General features: G+C 41.7%; 1 protein-coding gene across 1 annotated transcript in view; it reads right to left on the reverse strand.

The window, feature by feature from the left end:
* Positions 1 to 23,573, reverse strand: part of LOC123767801 (thrombospondin type-1 domain-containing protein 7B) — a 1,125,288-nt gene that overhangs the window by 339,621 nt on the left and 762,094 nt on the right. Inside the window, exons 9-10 of the mRNA XM_069310712.1 lie at positions 13,464 to 13,659; positions 9,877 to 10,072 (exon numbers count right to left, since the gene is read on the reverse strand). Coding sequence (XP_069166813.1) covers positions 9,877 to 10,072; positions 13,464 to 13,659 — 392 coding nt within the window. The remainder of the gene's footprint in view (positions 1 to 9,876; positions 10,073 to 13,463; positions 13,660 to 23,573) is intronic.

A 23,573-nucleotide genomic window follows, 5' to 3' on the forward strand; every position in this document is an offset into this window, starting at 1 on the left:
TCCTGCAGAGACGACAATGTCACTGGAAATTTATAGCACCAAGAGCCCCTTGGCAAGGTGGGTTCTATGAGCGAATGAAAGGCACTGTTAAGAAGTGTTTAAGAAAAACTTTACACAGACAAAGGGTCAGTTACTCCGAACTCCAAACCATTGTTGTGGAAATCGAGGCGCGAGTCAATAACCGCCCATTAACATACCTGTCTGATGATTTCTCCCAGAGAGAACCTCTGAGTCCCTCACACTTGATACATGGAGGTCTACTGAGCCCTCTCATCCCTTTAGCCGAAGAGGACCCCGTAGACCCTTCACATGTAACCAGAGGTAACTTAGTAGAAAGCTACCAGCATCTCTCAAGGGTTATTAACAGGTGGAATGAGGTGTGGACTCGAGAGTACCTCACAGCTCTACGAGAGTACCACTACGGAGCTTCGAGTCCTTATAATAAAGTGCAACTTAAACCAGGGGACCTAGTACTAGTCGACAGTGATGGACCAAGGCCAGAGTGGCCCATAGGCAAAATTGTTGCCATCCATCCAGATCATCAAGGTGTCCTGAGAGTAGTGAAAGTTTTATGCCGAGGCAACACTACTCTAAAAACTTTAGAGAAGCTGGTTCCTCTCGAATTAGCAGAACGAGAGTATCTGCCAGAACCAGTTTCTCCAGTAGTTTCCGAGGACAGTAATTCTGATCCACCGAGCAACCGCCCCACTAGAGCTGCTGCTCAACAATGTAAGCGGAAACTGCAAGCCTATTACAGCTCTGACCAGGAGTAAATCCCTTTACATCCAATTTAAGCAACCATGATGATACTGTGGTGTGATGTCAAGTAACAAACCATTACCAGTCACTATGACCCAGGACATTCTCATCACCGTAGATTCTGTTATTTGAATTGTGTGATTTAAATCTTTAATTGTTGTATAGGATATAAATAACATTATTTATCTAGAGTATCTGAGAGTTTGCAGACTTTGAGATTTTGTAACATACACATTACATGTCATAGCGACACCAGTCACAGAGTCTATTGTAAGTTTTCTTATTTATCAGCTTTAGGTAATTCATAATAACATATTCCATTTAACATGAAATCAGCAAGACTTAAGTTTCTTGTATGTCCTTGACAAATACAGGACATTCGTTAAGTGTGTACTAACATACTAACATACTAATATACTAATATTAATACTAACTTCGGGATGGGTATGTCAGTACTCCACATTACACTGCGACCCGATAAATCTCCCCCCGGAGTTGTGTTGGAAATTTCCAACAATAATACAACACTGTTGTATTATTATTAATTATTACTAAATCTACTAATCACTGTAGTATTTAAAATTAACCAACCGTAGAGTTCACATGTACTAATAATTGCCTCTGTACAATAAGGCTAGAATTCTTACGTCACCAGACGCCAGTATTGCGTCAGATTCCATTATAATAAACACATCTATATCCAATGTGTCAGAGAATTGAGTTTGATTCTCTATAAAACAACGGTGTTCTGTGTGATAATTATTTACAGATAAACTGATCCCCAACTAATGCCAAATAGAGCGTTTATAGTTACAACTGTTATCTGGTAATAAATTTAACGTCACGCGTGAATGCCCTGGAGAGACTTTAATTCATCTCCATTGTTTGTTTACCATCGTAAAACGAGCAAATAATAATATTTAACTCCTCTGAATAATAAACCCGTCCTTATCTGAGCATTTCAATCGCAACTGCGAGAAATGATATTATTCGTAGTAAATAATTTGTGTATCAAATGCGGGACGCGGAGCGGGGGGCAGAGGAGACGCCATTTGCTAGAGAGGACGCCACCGAGAACGGGGAGGAGGAAAGTCGCCGCTGTGAGGTGTGTAGAATTGTTGCAGAATATAGCAACTTATCTGGTTTCAATGTCACGGGATACCTCGCGGTAGATCGTCAACGAGAATTAACTTGACGTTCCGCCGGGAACCTGTTAATTGGTTCCGTGTAGCTCAACGTGACCGGCCAGAGAAGCGCGTCAGCATCTAGGCTAGGCTCGACACCACGTGTTCATTATTGCAACGCCAGAACCTAGGACGCGAGCTTCGACAAGCCTCAACTTACACAGTGCCCTATTAGCTAAGTACCTTTATTCCCTTTTGATGCATCATTATGGATAGGTTATAGCTGGGTAGCTTGTCGTTACGCCGAGCGACTAAAACAAAACACAGGTTATTATCTGTCTCCACTCTCCATTTTAATTTCTTGAACATAGATATTTAGCAGCCTAATATGTTGCTACTGAATATATTTTGATTTGCAGCGTGTGTGAAGAATTCCCAGAGCTGTCATTTCCTGTGTTAATCATCTCCCAGTGTTCCATGATGAGTTCAGGAGATTCCGAGGATGAGTCATAACCGATGTCTTGGAAAACGTCTTCAAGCTAAGACCCTTTTCCGTATTCCTTTTAATTACTTTATCTGTAGTGTATTATTACTACGGATCACTGTTTTCTGGATTAACACGTGTTTATTATAATCATTAATTTCTCATGTTCATAATCTATGTTCTTATTGGTGATTGTTTTATTGATTCTATAATTGGTCATAGGATTAGATTATTGCATAATGAACTGGTGTACGAACCACACTAGTTTCTAGACATATATGAAGTTCTAGTAATAACCCCCCAATGTAGGTGTTTGAGGCTTTGATTCAGTTAAATTATATACAGCCCATTAATTATACAAGTGATTATATTCTCTAGTATTTGTCCAGAGTTACTGGTTCATCGAGGAATTTTCTAATGATCACATTTTATTAGTTTCCCTCTTTACTATAAAAGCGGGTGGTCCTTCGTAATTGATTTTCATTACATTAATATTTAAATAAATAGAGTGAAGCCCCAAATGTCCCACATATACTACGTTCTTGTGCTTTGTTTAGAATATTCTTAGCACTTTGAGGTTCCACAGACTGATTATCTCGTCATTTATTTTTCTACTGAATGTGTTCCAACGACGCAATACTGAGTCACTCATTAAAATATTTTTTAAAAATTTAAATTTTATCAGATCAATCTTGTAGTGGTTTTAAAATAAGCGCCTTTAGATTGCACACAATTTGATACCAAAATCAAAGATATAACATGAAACTTGATGTCCAAACACTTGAAATATTATAAATAGGCCTATGGTCCGAATATTAAAATAATTGTTAAAATTCTATTTATTGTCCTATTATCTTGGGACTAGTTTTAAAATGCGCGCCGTTTTATTGCGAACAATTTGATACCAAAATGAAAGATGTAACACAAATATTTATGTCAGAACACTGGAAAGATATAAATAAATTTGTGATGATGAGCGTCCAGAATTAAAATATTTGTTAAAAATCCAGTTATTGTTCTATTATTCTGGGACTAGTTTTAAAATACTCGCCTTTTTATTGCGAACAATTTGATACCAAAATGAGCGACCTAGCACGAAATTTGATGTTATCAAATTGAACGAGTTGAACATTAGGTTGCAATGTACAAAATGGTGCTCGTTCACGGGTAACTTTAGGCTTTTCTGCGGGGAGGCACTCCAGCCTTTTGTACATTTTATTCTTACACATCTGTAGGGAATTTAATTGCGAACACAATGATACCAAAACGAGCGACGTAGCACGAGAATTAAGGTAAAAAAATGGAAGGAGAATGCACATGTTACTGATTTTGTGCGTTTTTGCCGACTTTACGCTTTGCTGTTGGGAGTCACGCTAGGCTTTTGGACATTATATTTATACACAGCTGTAGAGAATTTAATTGCGAACACAATGATACCAAAACGAGCGACGTAGCGCGAGAATTAAGGTGAGAAAACTGGAATGAGTATACACATTTGGGTGTCACCGCGCGCTTACCCGCACGGAGGGGCCACGATCCCCCAGTCAACCGCGAGTTTCTACGGAGCGCGAAAGTGTTAAATAAGTTATATATTGAATCCACATCGAAATCCCCATTTAAGTCACCTATCGCTGGGTTCATGTCTCGCTCCAAGACCGGCCCACACCCCATACTCAAGACTTTCCAATCAATTTGACCCAAAAAATTTCTTAGGCTATTAAAATCAGCTTTTCGAAAATCTGGCACTTTAACAGAATTTTCTCCTACAGGTCTATTCCATGTACCACGCCCTGCCCTGGTGACTCTCTATTACTCCCTTATCTATCCATATCTCAACTATGGTATTTGTGCTTGGGGCTCTACTACCCAAAATCACTTACGTCCTCTAATTACTCAACACAAAGCTGCTATTAGGACAATATCCAATTCTGGCCCCAGACATCACTCGGTACCCCTACTTAAATCTCTGAATATGTTAGACATTAAGTCACTGCACATTCTCTCATGTGTATTATACATATATAAAACGCTAAACTATAATGCCAATCCTGATCTCAAAAGCTTCATAGAAGGTTGTATCAGAACCCATGAGCATCACACCAGAAATAAATACAGTTTTGATATTCCTAGAGTACGACTTAATCAAACTAGAAATGCTCTACAAATCAAGGGGACCAGAATGTGGAATGACCTTCCCAACCATGTTAAAGACTGTACCTCTCTCAACCAGTTTAAGTTAAAAGCGAAGCTATACCTAATAAATTCCCTGTAACCTACCTTACCCTTCTATTGTCAACCAATGTCTGTTTTTTTCTTTAAAGAGCGCTGTTTGTCGACATAATTGTATTTGTGCTGATTTTTCATCTATGTTTTCATTTCTTGTTTTCATTCTACTCATTATGCTCAATTAATATTAAGCTTGTCATTTAAGTTTATCATGCCCGAAACGCTTTGCGTAATAGTGGCTTTAGGCATTGTATGTACTAGCTCTACCTATAAGTCAAACAATCCTTGTAAATATTTATTGTATGTATGTACCTTATCTAAATAAAATTGTATTGTATTGTATTGTATTCTATGCTAAATCTGATTTCTTTGTGATCACTGTTCCCTAGCTCACTCCCTATTTCGATGTCATTAATTTGTGTTTCCCTGTTAGTTAACACTAAATCTAAAATATTATTTTCCCGTGTTGGTTCCTTAATGTGTTGCGTAAGAAAGCAATCGTCAATTCATTCTAGAAAATCTTCTGCTTCACTATTCTCTGTTTTGTTCAACCAGTTTATTCCGCTAAAATTAAAGTCACCCATGACATATATACTGTTAGATCTAGATGCTCTAGATATTTCATCCCATAGGTGCTTTGCTTCCATTCTGTCTAAATTTGGTGGCCTATATATAACTCCTATTATAATATTATTAGCTTTTTCGTTTAATTCTATCCAAATAGTTTCTGTGAGTGGCTCAGTTTTGATTCCCTCTTTGAGACTACATTTCAAATTGTCCCTAACATATATGGCTACTCCACCACCTCGTCTAATATATCTATCTGTGTGAAATAGTTTAAATCCATTTATTTGATATTCAGCTAATAGTTCTCTATTTTCTACATTCATCCACGTTTCGGTAAGTGCAATAATATCTATTTTTTCTGTGCAGACAAGAGCATTTAATTCGTTAATTTTATTTCTTAGACTTTTACTGTTAGTGTAATATACCCTAAGTGAATTGTTATTTTGAGGCCCTTCTCTTTCCCAGATCTTTTTGCTAATTCCTTTCTCCCACAAACACATACTTTTATTACCTCCTTCCTCCAAATCAATTCCCATACCTCTATCTACTAACAATTGAAACCCAAACAAACACCTCTAACCACTTCTTCCAACGTGTTCGCAATAGCAACAACCCCAGCTCTCGATAGATGCACCTCATCGCGAGCATACATTTCATTTCTTCCATAGAAGTGTTCCCAGTTGTCTATGAAAGATATTGCATTTGATTTGCAATATCTTTCCAGCCGGCAATTGACACCAAGTGCCCACGACATCCATTCATTTCCCACTCCCTTTCTTGGAAGAATGCCACTTATGATCGGGATTCCTCCCTTGCTCCTAACTAATTCAATGGCTGTCCTAAATCTCTGTATTAGTTCCTCACTCCTAACTCGCCCAACATCATTACCCCCTGCACTAATACAAATAATGGGTTTGTTCCCATTTCTCGTCATAATATGATTCATGTTTTCAACAATATCACCAATTCCAGCTCCCGGATAGCAAACCCTTAATCTGTTCCCCCTATCTCTGGCACAAAACGTTCTGTCTAAATACCTCACCTGGGAATCTCCCACAACCAAAATTCGCTTCGGTAACGCCCTAACTTTCTGAGCAGCCTGAGGGGCCTGTGCTCCGCCGTTCCTCGCTGCAGGGGCACTACAGCACTCGTCCTCCAACACGGCAAATGAATTTGCCGTCCTTAGGGCGTCTGTAGGCGGCCTTGTCAAGGTCTTCATAAGACCCCTGTCTTTCACTACTCTCCACGATGAGGTCTCGTCAACACTGGTCTCCTCCTTCGTTTCCTCTCGAAGTCTCAGCCGTCGTACCTCCTCCCGCAGGGAATCCATCTCTGCTCTCAGAGCTCCAACCAAACTCACCAAATCATTCACTAATCCTTCCGTTATTGCAATAATAATGTTACTCCAGAGCTCCAGCTAACACAACCTCTCCCAATATTAAATATGGTTGACAGTGGGTCACAAAGCTCCTCTTTGCATTCTTTAAGCACCCTGGAAAACACTTCATCCGGCCCTGGGGATTTGTTTGGTTTGAGTTTTACTATTTGTTTAAGAACATCTTCCCTGGTAACTGCTAAACTCGTCAACCTGTCCTCGTCCCCACCCACATAGACTTGTTCGGCTGAAGGTATATTGTTAAGTTCCTCTTTACTACATACAGATACAAAATATTTATTAAAAATACTACTCATCTCTTCATCACTATCTGTTATTTGACCTGTCTCAGTTTTTAATGGACCTATCCTTTCCCTAGTCTTAGTACGATATAACTGAAAAAACCCTTTAGGATTTGTCTTTGCTTGCCCTGCTATGCGAACTTCATAGTTTCTTTTTGCTTTCCTTATCTCTTTTTTAACTTTTCTAACCAGTTGTACGAATTCCTGTTCTAAAGTGACCTCCCCATTTTTAATCCTTTTGTACCAAGCTCTCTTTTTACCTATCAGGTTCTTCAAATTCTTTGTTATCCACTTTGTGTCATTAGTATTCGATCTATTAAATTTGTATGGTATACTACGTTCCTGTGCTTTGTTTAGAATATTTTTAAATAAGTTATATATTGAATCCACATCGAAATCCCCATTTATGTCACCTATCGCTGGGTTCATGTCTCGCTCCAAGACCGGCTCCCACCCCATACCCAAGACTTTCCAATCAATTTGACCCAAAAAAATTCTTTGGCTATTAAAATCAGCTTTTCGAAAATCTGGCACTTTAACAGAATTTTCTCCTACAGGTCTATTCCATTCTATGCTAAATCTGATTTCTTTGTGATCACTGTTCCCTAGCTCACTCCCTATTTCGATGTCATTAATTTGTGTTTCCCTGTTAGTTAACACTAAATCTAAAATATTATTTTCCCGTGTTGGTTCCTTAATGTGTTGCGTAAGAAAGCAATCGTCAATTAATTCTAGAAAATCTTCTGCTTCACTATTCCCTGTTTTGTTCAACCAGTTTATTCCACTAAAATTAAAGTCACCCATGACGTAAATACTGTTAGATCTAGATGCCCTAGATATTTCATCCCATAGATGCTTTGCTTCCATTCTGTCTAAATTTGGTGGCCTATATATAACTCCTAATTTAATATTATATGCTTTTTCGTATAATTCTATCCAAATAGTTTCTGTGTGTGGCTCAGTTTTGATTCCCTCTTTGAGACTACATTTCAAATTGTCCCTAACATATATGGCTACTCCACCACCTCGTCTAATATATCTATCTGTGTGAAATAGTTTAAATCCATTTATTTGATATTCAGCTAATAGTTCTCTATTTTCTACATTCATCCACGTTTCGGTAAGTGCAATAATATATATTTTTTCTGTGCAGACAAGAGCATTTAATTCGTTAATTTTATTTCTTAGACTTCTACTGTTAGTGTAATATACCCTAAGTGAATTGTTATTTTGAGGCCCTTCTCTTTCCCTGATCATTTTGCCAATTCCTTTCTCCCACAAACACATACTTTTATTATCTCCTTCCTCCAAATCAATTCCCATACCTCTCTCTACTAACAGTTTAAACCCAAACAAACACCTCTAACCACTTCTTCCAATGAGTTCGCAACAGCAACAACCCCAGCTCTCGATAGATGCACCCCATCACGAGCATACATTTCATTTCTTCCATAGAAGTGTTCCCAGTTGTCTATGAAAGATATTGCATTTGATTTGCAATATCTTTCCAGCCGGCAATTGACACCAAGTGCCATTGACATCCATTCATTTCCCACTCCCTTTCTTGGAAGAATGCCACATATGATCAGGATTCCTCCCTTGCTCCTAACTAATTCAATGGCTGTCCTGAATCTCTGTATTAGTTCCTCACTCCTAACTCGTCCAACATCATTACCCCCTGCACTAATACAAATAATGGGTTTGTTTCCATTTCCCGTCATAATATCATTCATGATTCCAACAATATCACCAATTCAAGCTCCCGGATAGGAAACCCTTAATCTGTTCCCCCTATCTCTGGCACAAAACGTTCTGTCTAAATACCTCACCTGGGAATCTCCCCCAACCAAAATTCGCTTCGATTCTCCCTTTTCCTTTCGAGCAGTTTGAGGGACGTGCGCTTCAATGCTCCTCGTTACTTTGTCTTTGCCACCTCGTTGAATAACAGGTTCAACACAGCACTCGTCCTCTAATACGTCAAATGCGTTAAAAGTCCTTAGGTGTAGGCTATTAGTTGTCGGTTTTGCCAAGGTCTTCTTAAGACCCCTGTCTTTCACAACTTGCCAAAACGAGGTCTTCTTAATACTGGTCCCGTCAGTCCTTCTTAATGAGGTCCTGTCAACACTGGCCTCCTCCTTCGTTTCCTCCCGAAGTCTCAGGCGTCGTACCTCCTCCCGCAGGGAATCCATCTCTGCTCTCAGAGCTCCAACCAGACTCACCAAATCCTTCACTAATCCTTCCATTATTGCAATAATAATGTTATTAGAATCGGAGCTCCAGCTAACACAACCTCTCACTGTGACTGCACCTGACTGAATGACAATAAATGACAATAACATGACAATAACCATACCTGACTGAATGACAGTTTAACAATAAACTCTGTTATCCATATCCTCGGCTAACCATACCCATTGCTAACCATACTCTGCTATATCATACTCTGCCCTGTGCTAATCATACCCTGTGCTAACTATACCATCTGCTAACCATTCCCTCTGCTAACCATACCCTTCTGTTAACAATACCTCTGTTAACCTTATCCTCTGCTAACCATACCCACTGCTAACCATACCCTCTGCTAACTCTACCCTCTGCTAACCATACCCACTGCTAACCATACCCTCTGCTAACTCTACCCTCTGCTAACCATACCCTCTGCTAACCATACCCTCTGCTAACCATACCCTCTGCTAACCATACCTACTGCTAACCATACCCTCTGCTAACTCTACCCACTGCTAACCATACCCACTGCTAACCATACCCTCTGCTAACTCTACCCTCTGCTAACCATACCCTCTGCTAACCATACCCTCTGCTAACCATACCCTCTGCTAACCATACCCTCTGCTAACCATACCCACTGCTAACCATACCCTGTGCTAACCATTCCCAATGCTAACCATACCTGCAACTAACTATACCCTCTGCTAACCATACCCTCTGCTTACCATACCCTGTGTTAACCATACCCACTGCTAACCAAACCCTGTGCCGTGCTAGTCCCAAGCTAAGACCGTGGAGAGGAGTCCTGACCTGTAGGTGGAGAGAGTGTTGTTGTTGTGGTCTCGACACTGTAGTGGGCGGGTCTGGCGCCCAGGACCACAGGCGGCGCCGGCGGGCAGGGCACACCCGCCCCAGGGCCCCGCCACCCAGGACGCCCCTCCACACGGCTCCACCCGGCACGTCTCCACCTGCGTCAGCTCGTCCGGTGGAGGACACGGCATCCCTCCTGAAGTGAAAATGTTGTATAGGTTCAGTGACGAAGGGTCACCTCACCATCCACACTGAGCCAACACCTCACCATCTACACTGTGCCAACACCTCACCATCTACACTGTGCCAACACCTCCCCATCCACACTGTACAACACCTCACCATCCACACTGTACAACACCTCACCATCCACACTGTACAACACCTCACCATCCACACTGTGCCACACCTCACCATCCACACTGTGCCAACACCTCACCATCCACACTGTACCAACACCTCATCATCCAAACTGTGCCAACACCTCACCATCTACACTGTACCAACACCTCCCAATCCACACTGTGCCAACACCTCACCATCCACACTGTACCAACACCTCATCATCCACACTGTGCCAACACCTCACCATCCACACTGTACCAACACCTCATCATCCACACTGTGCCAACACCTCACCATCTACACTGTACCAACACCTCCCCATCCACACTGTACAACACCTCACCATCCACACTGTACCAACACCTCACCATCTACACTGTACCAACACCTCACCATCTACACTGTGCCAACACCTCACCATCCACACTGTACCAACACCTCACCATCTACACTGTGCCAACACCTCACCATCCACACTGTACCAACACCTCCCCATCCACACTGTACAACACCTCACCATCCACACTGAGCAAACACCTCAATATCCACACTGAGCCAACACCTCACTACCCACACTGAGCCAACACCTCACTATCCACACTGAGCCAACACCTCACTATCCACACTGAGCCAACACCTCACTACCCACACTGAGCCAAAACCTCACTATCCACACTGAGCCAACACCTCACTATCCACACTGAGCCAACACCTCACTATCCACACTGAGCCAACACCTCACTATCCACACTGAGCCAACACCTCACTATCCACACTGAGCCAACACCTCACTATCCACACTGAGCCAACACCTCACTATCCACACTGAGCCAACACCTCACTACCCACACTGAGCCAAAACCTCACTATCCACACTGAGCCAACACCTCACTATCCACACTGAGCCAACACCTCACTATCCACACTGAGCCAACACCTCACTATCCACACTGAGCCAACACCTCACTATCCACACTGAGCCAACACCTCACTATCCACACTGAGCCAACACCTTGCTACCCACACTGAGCCAACACCTCACTATCCACACTGAGCCAACACCACAGTATCCACACTGAGCCAACACCTCACAATCCACACTGTACCAACACCTCAGAGCCAGGGGACTGTAGGGACACCTGTTACCCCGGGTAAGGCTCACCACAGGTGTGCTGTTCACAGCACCAAAGAGTCCAGGGCACCACAGGTGTGCTGTACACTGCACCAGAGTGTCCAGGCCACCACAGGTGTGCTGTACACTGCACCAGAGTGTCCAGGCCACCACAGGTGTCCTGTACACAGCACCGAAGTGTCCAGGGCACCACAGGTGTCCTGTACACAGCACCAAAGTGTCCAGGCCACCACAGGTGTGCTGTACACAGCACCAAAGTGTCCAGGCCACCGCAGGTGTCCTGTACACAGCACCAAAGTGTCCAGGGCACCACAGGTGTGCTGTACACAGCACCAGAGTGTCCAGGCCACCACAGGTGTCCTGTACACAGCACCAAAGTGTCCAGGCCACCACAGGTGTGCTGTACACAGCACCAAAGTGTCCAGACCACCACAGGTGTGCTGTACACAGCACCAAAGTGTCCAGACCACCACAGGTGTGCTGTACACAGCACCAAAGTGTCCAGGCCACCACAGTTGTGCTGTACACAGCACCAAAGTGTCCAGGCCACCACAGGTGTGCTGTACACAGCACCAAAGTGTCCAGGGCACCACAGGTGTGCTGTACACTGCACCAGAGTGTCCAGGCCATCACAGGTGTGCTGTACACTGCACCAGAGTGTCCAGGCCATCACAGGTGTGCTGTACACTGCACCAGAGTGTCCAGGCCATCACAGGTGTGCTGTACACAGCACCAGAGTGTCCAGGCCATCACAGGTGTGCTGTACACTGCACCAGAGTGTCCAGGCCACCACAGGTGTGCTGTACACTGCACCAGAGTGTCCAGGCCATCACAGGTGTGCTGTACACAGCACCAAAGTGTCCAGGGCACCACAGGTGTGCTGTACACAGCACCAAAGTGTCCAGACCACCACAGGTGTGCTGTACACAGCACCAAAGTGTCCAGACCACCACAGGTGTGCTGTACACTGCACCAGAGTGTCCAGGCCATCACAGGTGTTCTGTACACTGCACCAGAGTGTCCAGGCCACCACAGGTGTGCTGTACACTGCACCAGAGTGTCCAGGCCATCACAGGTGTGCTGTACAGCTCCCTAGTCTCCACTAACAAGACGTAATGCCATTTACACTAACAGTATTTGTTAAGGCAGAAAAAGAGTTGTCTTTTGTTTTATACAAACAACTTTTATTTTTAAAGTTTTCAACTTTTAAAAACTTTTTTTTTTATTCAAGAAAACATTGCATGTATCAACCTGCACATTGTTCTACTTCCACTGACTGTGAAGTTCGACACTACTCCACCATTTCATCTTGTCATGTATCACACAGTCACTGAAAAAACTGAAGGCAGTTCGAGGAGAGTTAGTGACAGGAGGATTAATGCAAGCTACAAGTTGAAGAATACAAGCTGCAAGTGGAATAATGCAAGTTCCAGGTGGAATAGTACAAGTTCCAGGTGGAATAGTACAAGTTCCAGGTGGAATAGTACAAGTTCCAGGTGGAATAATGCAAGTTCCAGGTGGAATAATGCAAGTTCCAGGTGGAATAATACAAGTTCTATCTGAAATAATACAAGTTGCAGGTTGAGGATAAGAAGGGAACTTTCCGGTCAATAACTACTGGGAATATGCCCAGCCTCCTGGTCTGGTATACCTGGGCGTTTATGATCTCTCTCATTATAAAGATTTCATCATATTTTTCTTCAAGTTGTGGATAGAAAGGAGTTTACGGAACCTTTTCCTTCAATGTATTCCACTTACCCACCAACCGTTCAGAGAATCTGAACGTCGTTACATCTCTTCGACTCAATTGGTATCCAGCTTCCACTGATGTCCCTTTCTCCTCCTCCTTTTTTTATTTAAATAGGGTTCCTTTATCCATGTTGTATATTCTCTCAAGATCTTGTACGTAGTTATCATATCTCCTGTATGTCTCTCTCTCAACCTGTTCTCATAAACCAGGCCACTCTATTCCGGTACCAACCTAACTCTCAACCTGTCAATGTTGTCAAGCTGTTCCCTTCACAAAGTGTGGTGAAGGAAGAGGTGCTCAGAAGGAGGGTCGTCCTCAGTAATAATGGAGGACAAGAACCAGGAGGTGGAGGGGACTTACCGGGTCCAGGTGGAGCCACGATGGTGGTGTTGCGCTGAGTGAATCCCACGTGGAGCTGACTGGCGCAGGGTCGAGTGCAAGGGGACCACGGCGACCACTGCCCCACAACACAGTCGAAAGAGCAGGGGACGTGGCACTCCTGGCGCCCCGGTGCCAACCCCAGCTCCTCCTCACACTCCTCTCGGGGAGCAGCAGCCTGCAACAACCAGACAAACTACATGCAACTTTCTCAAACGTTAGGCCTAACTAATCTCTATTACGATGTTCTACCTTTAGTTAGAAACAACAAAGATCTTCTTTAAATAACTGTGGAATACATGTAATCCCCACAAGCACAATTGTTATGTCAGCATTTATAGTCTTGTTTCCAGTCTTGAGTATATATCTCACTGGAGCACTGGCACATGGGTCAACCTTGGCCTTGTCAAGGCTACCAGGGGGATATGTTCAGTCCTTACACGGTAGTGCTTTTACCCCACTCTAGGTACTGACCTGTTCTTAATCTGTCATGCTGCAGCAGGTGTTGTGGTGCTTCACTTGGGACCTGTTCTTAACCTGTCATGCTGCAGCAGGTGTTGTGGTGCTTCACTTGGGACCTGCTCTTAACCTGTCATGCTGCAGCAGGTGTTGTGGTGCTTCACTTGGGACCTGCTCTTAACCTGTCATGCTGCAGCAGGTGTTGTGGTGCTTCACTTGGGACCTGCTCTTAACCTGTCTTGATGCAGCAAGTGTTGTGGTGCTTCACTTGGGACCTGCTCTTAACCTGTCATGCTGCAGCAAGTGTTGTGGTGCTTCACTTGGGACCTGCTCTTAACCTGTCATGCTGCAGCAAGTGTTGTGGTGCTTCACTTGGGACCTGCTCTTAACCTGTCATGCTGCAGCAAGTGTTGTGGTGCTTCACTTGGGACCTGCTCTTAACCTGTCTTGATGCAGCAAGTGTTGTGGTGCTTCACTTGGGACCTGCTCTTAACCTGTCATGCTGCAGCAAGTGTTGTGATGCTTCATATTTCAGCGGATTTACGATCCGCTGAAATAGGTACGACATATATATATATATATATATATATATATATATATATATATATATATATATATATATATATATATATATATATATATATATATATATATATATATATATATATATATATGTCGTACCTACTAGCCAGAACGCACTTCTCAGCCTACTGTGCAAGGCCCGATATGCCTAATAAGCCAAGTTTTCATGAATTAATGTTTTTTCGACTACCTAACCTTCCTAACCTAACCTAACCAAACTTTTTCTGCTACCTAACCTAACCTAACTTATAAAGATAGGTTAGGTTAGGTTAGGTACGGTTGGTTAGGTTCGTTCATATATCTACGTTAATTTTAACTTCAATAAAAAAATATTGACCTCATACATAACGAAATGGGTAGCTTTATCATTTCATAAGAAAAAAACAAAAGAAAATATATTAATTCAGGAAAACTTGGCTTATTAGGCAAATAGGGCCTTGCATAGTAGGCTGAGAAGTGAGTTCTGGCTACTAGGTACAACATATATATATATATATATATATATATATATATATATATATATATAAATATATATATATATATATATATATATGAATGAAAACTCACACCCCAGAAGTGACTCGAACCCATACTCCCAGAAGCAACGCAACTGGTAACTACAGGGCGCCTTAATCCGCTTGACCGAGAAGTGCGTTCTGGCTACTAGGTACGACATATATATATATATATATATATATATATATATATATATATATATATATATATATATATATATATATATATATATATATATATATATATATATATATATATATATATATATATGTCGTACCTAATAGCCAGAACGCACTTTTCAGCCTACTATGCAAGGCCCGATTTGCCTAATAAACCAAGTTTTCATGAATTAATTGTTTTTCGACTACCTAACCTACCTAACCGAACCTAACCTAAGTTTTTCGGCTACCTAACCTAACCTAACCTATAGAGATAGGTTAGGTTAGGTTAGGTAGGGTTGGTTAGGTTCGGTCATATATCTACGTTAATTTTAACTCCAATAAATAAAAATTGACCTCATACATAATGAAATGAGTTGCTTTATCATTTCGTAAGAAAAAAATTTGAGAAAATATTTTAATTCATGAAAACTTGGCTTATTAGGCAAATCGGGCCTTTCATAGTAGGCTGAGAAGTGCGTTCTGGCTACTAGGTACGACATATATATATATATATATATATATATGTCGTACCTAGTAGCCAGAACTCACTTCTCAGCCTACTATGCAACGCCCGATTTGCCTAATAAGCCAAGTTTTCATGAATTAATGTTTTTTCGTCTACCTAACCTACCTAACCTAACCTAACCTAGCTTTTTTTGGCTACCTAACCTAACCTAACCTATAAAGATCGGTTAGGTTAGGTTAGGTAGGGTTGGTTAGGTTCGGTCATATATCTACGTTAATTTTAACTCCAATAAAAACAAATTGACCTCATACATAATGAAATGGGTAGCTTTATCATTTCATAAGAAAAAAATTAGAGAAAATATATTAATTCAAGAAAACTTGGCTTATTAGGCAAATCGGGCCTTGCATTGTAGGCTGAGAAGTGCGTTCTGGCTACTAGGTACGACATATATATATATATATATATATATATATATATATATATATATATATATATATATATATATATATATATATATATATATATGTATGATAACATATACGACAACATGATAACGACAACCTATGATATCCATCTTTGTAACCTATATGTAACTCCTTTTTTGTAACAAGGTTCAAATAAAGCAAATATATATGTGTACATACAAAAGAATGGGGATGGTAGGAGAAGATAATATTAGTGTTCAGTGAGAGGACCATAAGGTCTCCTCTGAATACTTTTTATTTTCTTCTCCGAGGCTATGGGTCCCCACATTGGCACCAGAGGTGGTACCCTCACAAATTTTTATATATGTATATATATATATATATATATATATATATATATATATATATATATATATATATATATATATATTATTATTATATATATTATATATATATATATATTATATATATATTATTATTATTTTTGTATCAACCCATGTATATCTTGTAACCATCAAATGCATAATAAAGCACATAAAATATTTAAGGAAGGGGGTGGTAGGAGAAAAGCACAAAGAAACTGTATTGGAGGGGATCTAAACATTCCCTCTAATGCGTTATGCGTGGTTTCCTCCGAGGCTATGGGTCCCCCTTCTTCCAGCTAGAGGTGGTACTCCCTTCCATTTATATATATATATATTTATATATATATATATATATATATATATATATATATATATATATATATATATATATATATATATATATATATATATATATATATATATATATTAGTATATTTTGGTAGCAGTCTTTCCTGTAGACATATATTATTAAATATGACCGAAAAAGTAAGATTAATAATTCTAACACGAATTTTCTCAATCTTTCGTACATTTCTTTTCACTGTTGGAGGTAAATAAAAAATCAATTCTCCAAAATTAATTTTTATTTCTAGTCTGACGCGACACGAGCGCGTTTCGTAAAACTTATTACATTTTCAAAGACTTTAGTTTACAAATACACAACTGAATAGAACTTAATCATCTCCGATTTTATATCTACATTTTAGTGAGGTGGATGGGGGTGTGGTGGCATTAATAGGGTATTAATTTCATCAACACAAGACAGAACAAGAGGTGGCATTAATAGGGTATTAATTTCATCAACACAAGACAGAACACGAAACAATGGGTATTGAATAGAAGTGTTTGTAGAAAGCCTATTGGTCCATATTTCTTGATGCTTCTATATTGGAGCGGAGTCTTGAGGTGGGTAGAATATAGTTGTGCATTAATTGGCTGTTGATTGCTGGTGTTGACTTCTTGATGTGTAGTGCCTTGCAAACGTCAAGCCGCCTGCTATCGCTGTATCTATCGATGATTTCTGTGTTGTTTACTAGGAATTCTTGTTGTTTACTTGTTGTTTACTTGTTTATTAATGTTTACTTGTTTATTCCTAGTAAACAACACAGAAATCATTGATAGATACAGCGATAGCAGGCGGCTTGACGTTTGCGAGGCACTACACATCAAGAAGTCAACACCAGCAATCAACAGCCAATTAATGCACAACTATATTCTACCCACCTCAAGACTCCGCTCCAATATAGAAGCATCAAGAAATATGGACCAATAGGCTTTCTACATACACTTCTATTCAATACCCATTGTTTCGTGTTCTGTCTTGTGTTGATGAAATTAATACCCTATTAATGCCACCACACCCCATCCACCTCACTAAAATGTAGATATAAAATCGGAGATGCGTAAGTTCTATTCAGTTGTGTATTTGTAAACTAAAGTCTTTGAAAATGTAATAAGTTTTACGAAACGCGTTCGTGTCGTGTCAGACTAGAAATAAAAATGAATTTTGGAGAATTGCTTTTTGATTTACCTCCAACAGTGAAAAGAAATGTACGAAAGATTGAGAAAATTCGTGTTAGAATTATTAATCTTACTTTTTCGGTCATATTTAATAATATATATATATATATATATATATATATATATATATATATATATATATATATATATATATATATATATATATATATATATATATATATATATATATATATACAACTTTAGAACACTTTCCCACCAGGAGACTCGAACCCTAGCCAGCACAGAAGCCTTCCAGCAACTGGCATAACAGGTACGCCTTAACCCACTCCACCACCTGCTCAGACCCTTAAAAGAGATGGTAATTTCGGAGTATTTATACACTCCAAAGACTACCACCTCCCAAGAGCACTAGAGCAAGTGAGGGGTCATTTTTATGTTTTTTCATCAAGTCCCTGTTAATATGGGAGAACACTGTGTCTATGCTTGAGGCACAACTCTCCTAAACACGAGAGTGAAGTATACAACTTTAGAACACTTTCCCACCAGGAGACTCGAACCCTAGCCAGCACAGAAGCCTTCCAGCAACTGGCATAACAGGTATGCCTTAACCCACTCCACTGGCTAGGGTGCTGGCTAGGGTTCGAGTCTCCTGGTGGGAGAGTGTTCTAAAGTTGTATACTTCACTCTCGTGTTTAGGAGAGCTGTGCCTCATATATATATATATATATATATATATATATATATATATATATATATATATATATATATATATATATATATATATATATATATATATATATATATATATTTTTTTTTTTTTTTTTTTTTTTAATAGGGAAGGGAGTACCACCTCTGGCTGGAAGAAGGGGGACCCATAGCCTCGGAGGAAACCACACATAACGCATTGGAGGGAATGTAGGTCCCCTCCAATACAGTTTCTGTGTGCTTTTCTCCTACCACCCCCTTCCCTTTTTTTTTTTTTCCTTTATTGTATATTTAAAGGTTACAAAACATACAAGACAAATGCCTAAAGGTTATGGATCTCTTGAAGCTCCTCCGCTTCTGGACAGGAACCGAGGACGCAGCAAGCATTTCCCCTCTGGATCGCCACACTGAGACGCTGAAATAAAAAACTGGAAGCCCTTGGGTCTCTGGTGACGTCAATGAGCTTGGAACCCAATTCCTTGAGAAATCCCAAGGCACTCTTGCCCCAGGGGCCATGCGTCTCAGACGCTATTGGAACAAAGAGGTATTGACCTTCCAGTCGCCTGTACTTGAGTGATTTTGCTGTTTCCCTGTGGTTGGCCGCCCCACCTGCTTGATCAGCTCCGAAGTGTACATAGGTGTCAGCCAGGGTGGATACACATGTGTAGTCCCACACCAACTGTCTACCCTCCTTCCATGGGTATATGGTGATGCCATCAGGGCGAAGTGCGGGGAAATCCGGGTTTTGGACCCCTAGGATGCGAGGTTCTCTCTCCGCTGGGCACCCAGCTGAGACGAGGCTTCTCTTGATGATGTCATTGACCTCGTTGTGTCTTGCATGCCAGCCCTTTGTGCTTCCGCAATGCAACCCATGCAGTCCGTATTGGTCTGCTTCCACCCTGTTGCAAATACACTTGTATTCAGTGTGAATTGGGGCACCAAGGCGGAGGGCTACTGCTACACGAAGGGATTCTGGATCTAGGCGCGTGCCCATTGCTGACATGGGTACTGCCAGGAGGAAGTCTCCTGCATGGGGGGCAAGCACTGCTCTGAGGCGGGCTTTCTCCTTGTATGATGTTGCGACGCTGAGCATGGCATCAGCTACTTTTTCCACTAGAGGGTGGTCCCAGCCGGACTGTTTGTGTTGTTTTGTTGGCTCTATAATGGTTTCTGGGGCTGCAAGAACATCCCACTGATTTGAACATTCAGTGAAAGCAGGATCGTGTATTCCTGCTGAATCCCTCAGGGTTGCAGGTAAAATATCTCTGACGAGGTCGTGCGATGCATGAGAGGAGGAAAGGAAGGCTGGTAGAGCAATTTGGGAGGCTGTGCGGACACCAAGGCCGCCGAGTCTTACAGGAAGGGTTGCTTGCTCCCACTGAGAGTCGTCCAATGGCAGGTTCAGGACTTTCACCAGCATGGACCTCAGAAGGGTGTCATACACATTTAACTTAGGGCTGCTGTAGGATGGAGAACATCTCAGAAAGTAGGTCAACTTAGGGAGAGACAGGCATCTTGTAAGGAGAAAGAGAGCATCATGGGCATCAATCTTGTCAATCCTGTCCTGCATTCTCTTTAGGTCAGTGATTTTTGCAACCAGGACCTCCTCGATTGCTCGTGGGCCAATGGGGGCACCCAGGAGATATATATATATATATATATATATATATATATATATATATATATATATATATATATATATATATAATATATATATATATATATATATATATATATATATATATATATATATATATATATATATATATATATATATATATATATATATATATATATATATATATATATATATAGAGCGTGTCCGCTCTGCCACAACAAGATATCCAATGCTGCTGTGACCCATAGAGGGGGGGGGGTAGCATCTGGGACAAGTTGCCACTCATCACCAGCGACTAGGCCCAACGGCCGACCCTGAAATTAACCTTGGCCACGGCTGCCGCAGCGGACCTCGACATCTCCAGTGGCTCCGATGCTTTGGAATCACAACACTGCCCGACCTTTCTAAGAAGAAGCGATAATACGGTATGAAGCAATGCTTCAAATGCTACTAATACTCTCTCATCACCATGTGTCAGAGTATCCACAACCTACTGTTAAATGCAGCCAATGCGCCAAGGACCACCACCAATCATATACCCTCCAATCCCTACCGAGTGGAAGCACCGCCGCCCTGACCGCTCTGCCCTCTCAGTGCACAACCAAAACCCAATCAGCGATTCGGCCACAAGCTACTCCGACATCCACACCGCTACATGCCAATGCCTCGATGATACTAGTGCCCATTCACCTGGCAGATAGAACTGCTGGTCCCAACCATCGATTGTTTGTGACCACAATCAACTACCCCCTATGTCACAAGTAATTATCAAAAGAAGGCACCAAACTGGGAAGGCTATGTAGCACAATCAAATATGTGGAATATTTAGAGGGCGCTGAATATCACCAAGGATGCAAATACGAGAACAGAAACGCATAAGGCGATCGAAATCAAAAGTATCTGATTCACCAAGAATTCTATCGAGGGACAAGCGACCGCGAGGGACGGTCGGAAAGCAAGACAAACGCTCGACCTGGAAGTCAGGACATTCAACGAGGATATGCTTGACCATAAGAGGGACAATGCAATTTGGACAATAAACATCAGGGTGGCGCTCCATAAAGTGACTGAGGGTTAAGTGTGTATGGCCAATACACAACCTCGCCGGAGCCATTTCTCATCGCTGGTTTCGGTGGTAGGAGGGAGGATACACTACTCTTAACAGTATGCAGCTTGTTAACAGTAACAGAAGACCAACAATTCTGCCAACGGTAAGGATGGTGGAATGAATAACTGGGTAAAAGTTGGAATAAGGAATACCTATACAGGAGATTGGACAAGAGTGGACAGCTTCCATAGTGGCAGCGTCCGCACGCTCATTTAAAGAGACACCAATATTGCTGTGTACCCAGCAAAACTCAACTGACTTCAATTTACTGGAAATAAAATACAGCCAATGTTGAATCTCGACGACCACTGAATGAACCAGATTAAAGTACCCCGAGAGCCATGAGGACACTAGAGAGTCATCGACAACTACAAAGGAAGATTCACAATGAGAAAGCAGGAGACGAAGAGCATAGAGAAAAGCATAAAGTTTTGCTGTGAAGATGCTAGTCTCTGGAGGTAGGCAACACATATAAGTGTAGTCAGGAAAAACAACAGAGTAGCCTACAGCGTCCGCAGACTTAGACCCATCGGTGAAGATGGAAACAGAGCGAGAGTGCAAAGAAAAGTGCTCAATGAAAAAGAGTTTCAGAACCGTAGGAGGGGTAAAAGCTTTTGTGATGCGGGTCAAGGATGTACAAAACTTCAGAAGGTGGACTCTTCATGGGTGGGGGGCAAGGAAGGAACAATATGAGGAGGAATTTTAGAAATACGGACTGAAAGAGAATTTTGTCAGCGAGATAACCGGACAGAAAAAGGGAGGTGGTGAAGAGGAACAGGATCCACAAGAGGGGTTAAAGTTAAAGCCGACAGAAGCGAGAGAAGGGATGTTACAAGGACCGCGCAAGATAGTGAAGACTGTATCGATCACGGCGGTCCTGGATAGATAGGAAACCAGTGTCAACATACAAGCTCAGGGCGGGAGTCGAACGAAAGGCACCAAAGTTCAGGCACAACCCAGTACAGTGCAAAGCATCAAGACGGAGAAGAGTAGTAGGAGAAGCAGACGAGTAAGCAGGGCAACCATAATTAAGTTTAAACAGGACGCGAGAGAAATGTAAAGTGAGGAGAGTGCGCCTATCTGCTCCCCAAGAAGTATGGGACAAAACCTTAAATAGGGTAAGGGCTTTAATGCATTCAACTCGGAGGTAAGTGATATTGGGCGATCAAGACAAACGAGTGTCAAAGATTAACCCCAAAAGCTTAGCGAAATCCTTGTACATGAGGGGAGGACCATAAAGAGACAAAGAAGGACGAAGAACTACATGCTTCCGAGTAATAGTTATAGCACAAGTCTTAGATGTAGAGAACTTGAAGCCATGATCGGTGTCCCAAGATAACACGGCATCAATCGCAAGTTGAAGCCGCCGTTGAAGAGAGGAGAATCATCAAAGCAAAGGGTACGATCGTCGACATAGAGAGTGGAGAAGACGCCTGAAGGAAGAGAGGAAAGAATACATTTGAGGGTAACCATAAAAAGAGTAGTCCACAGAACACTACCTTGGGACACACTATCGTATTGCCAAAAAGAGGCAGAGAGAGTGGCACCAAACCTAACTCGAAAGGAATGACGAGAGAGGAAGTTTTGGAGAAAAAGATTACCACGAAGGCCAAAAGAATGAAGTTGGGCCAGAATATGATATTGCCAGGTGGTGTCGTAACCCGTTTCCAGTTCAAAAAGGACCACAACAACAGAGGCCTTCGCAGCAAAAGCAGTACAAATATAGACCTCCAAGTTCACCAGGAAATCTGTTGTGCTGCGGCTCTTACGAAAACTAAATTGAGAAAGGGAGAGGTGGTGACAGTGTTCTAAGAACCACATCAGATGAACGTTAACCATAAGTTCAAAGAGTTTGAGACACAACTCGTGAGGGCAATGGGGCAGAAGTACTTAGGGGATGTCCCAAGAGATCCTGGTTTCCAAACGAGGACAACGGCTTCGAGCCAGTCCTCAGGGACTGACAATGACTCCCAACCCCGATTATACAGACTCAATAAATACTGAAACGTGCACGGAGGGAGATGGCGAAACATCTCATAATGATTGCCATCAGAGCCTGCCACCGTAGAACCGCAGAGGGCCAGGGCAGACTGAAGTTCAAAGAGAGAGAAGGGATTGTTATAGGGAAGTCTTAGATGGGTACAGAAATCTAAAGGACGAAATTCAAGAACAGGTTTACGAAGAAGGAATGATTGAGGAAGA

The sequence above is a fragment of the Procambarus clarkii genome, chromosome 67 (assembly GCF_040958095.1).
Source record: "Procambarus clarkii isolate CNS0578487 chromosome 67, FALCON_Pclarkii_2.0, whole genome shotgun sequence".
Lineage (NCBI taxonomy): Eukaryota > Metazoa > Arthropoda > Malacostraca > Decapoda > Cambaridae > Procambarus > Procambarus clarkii.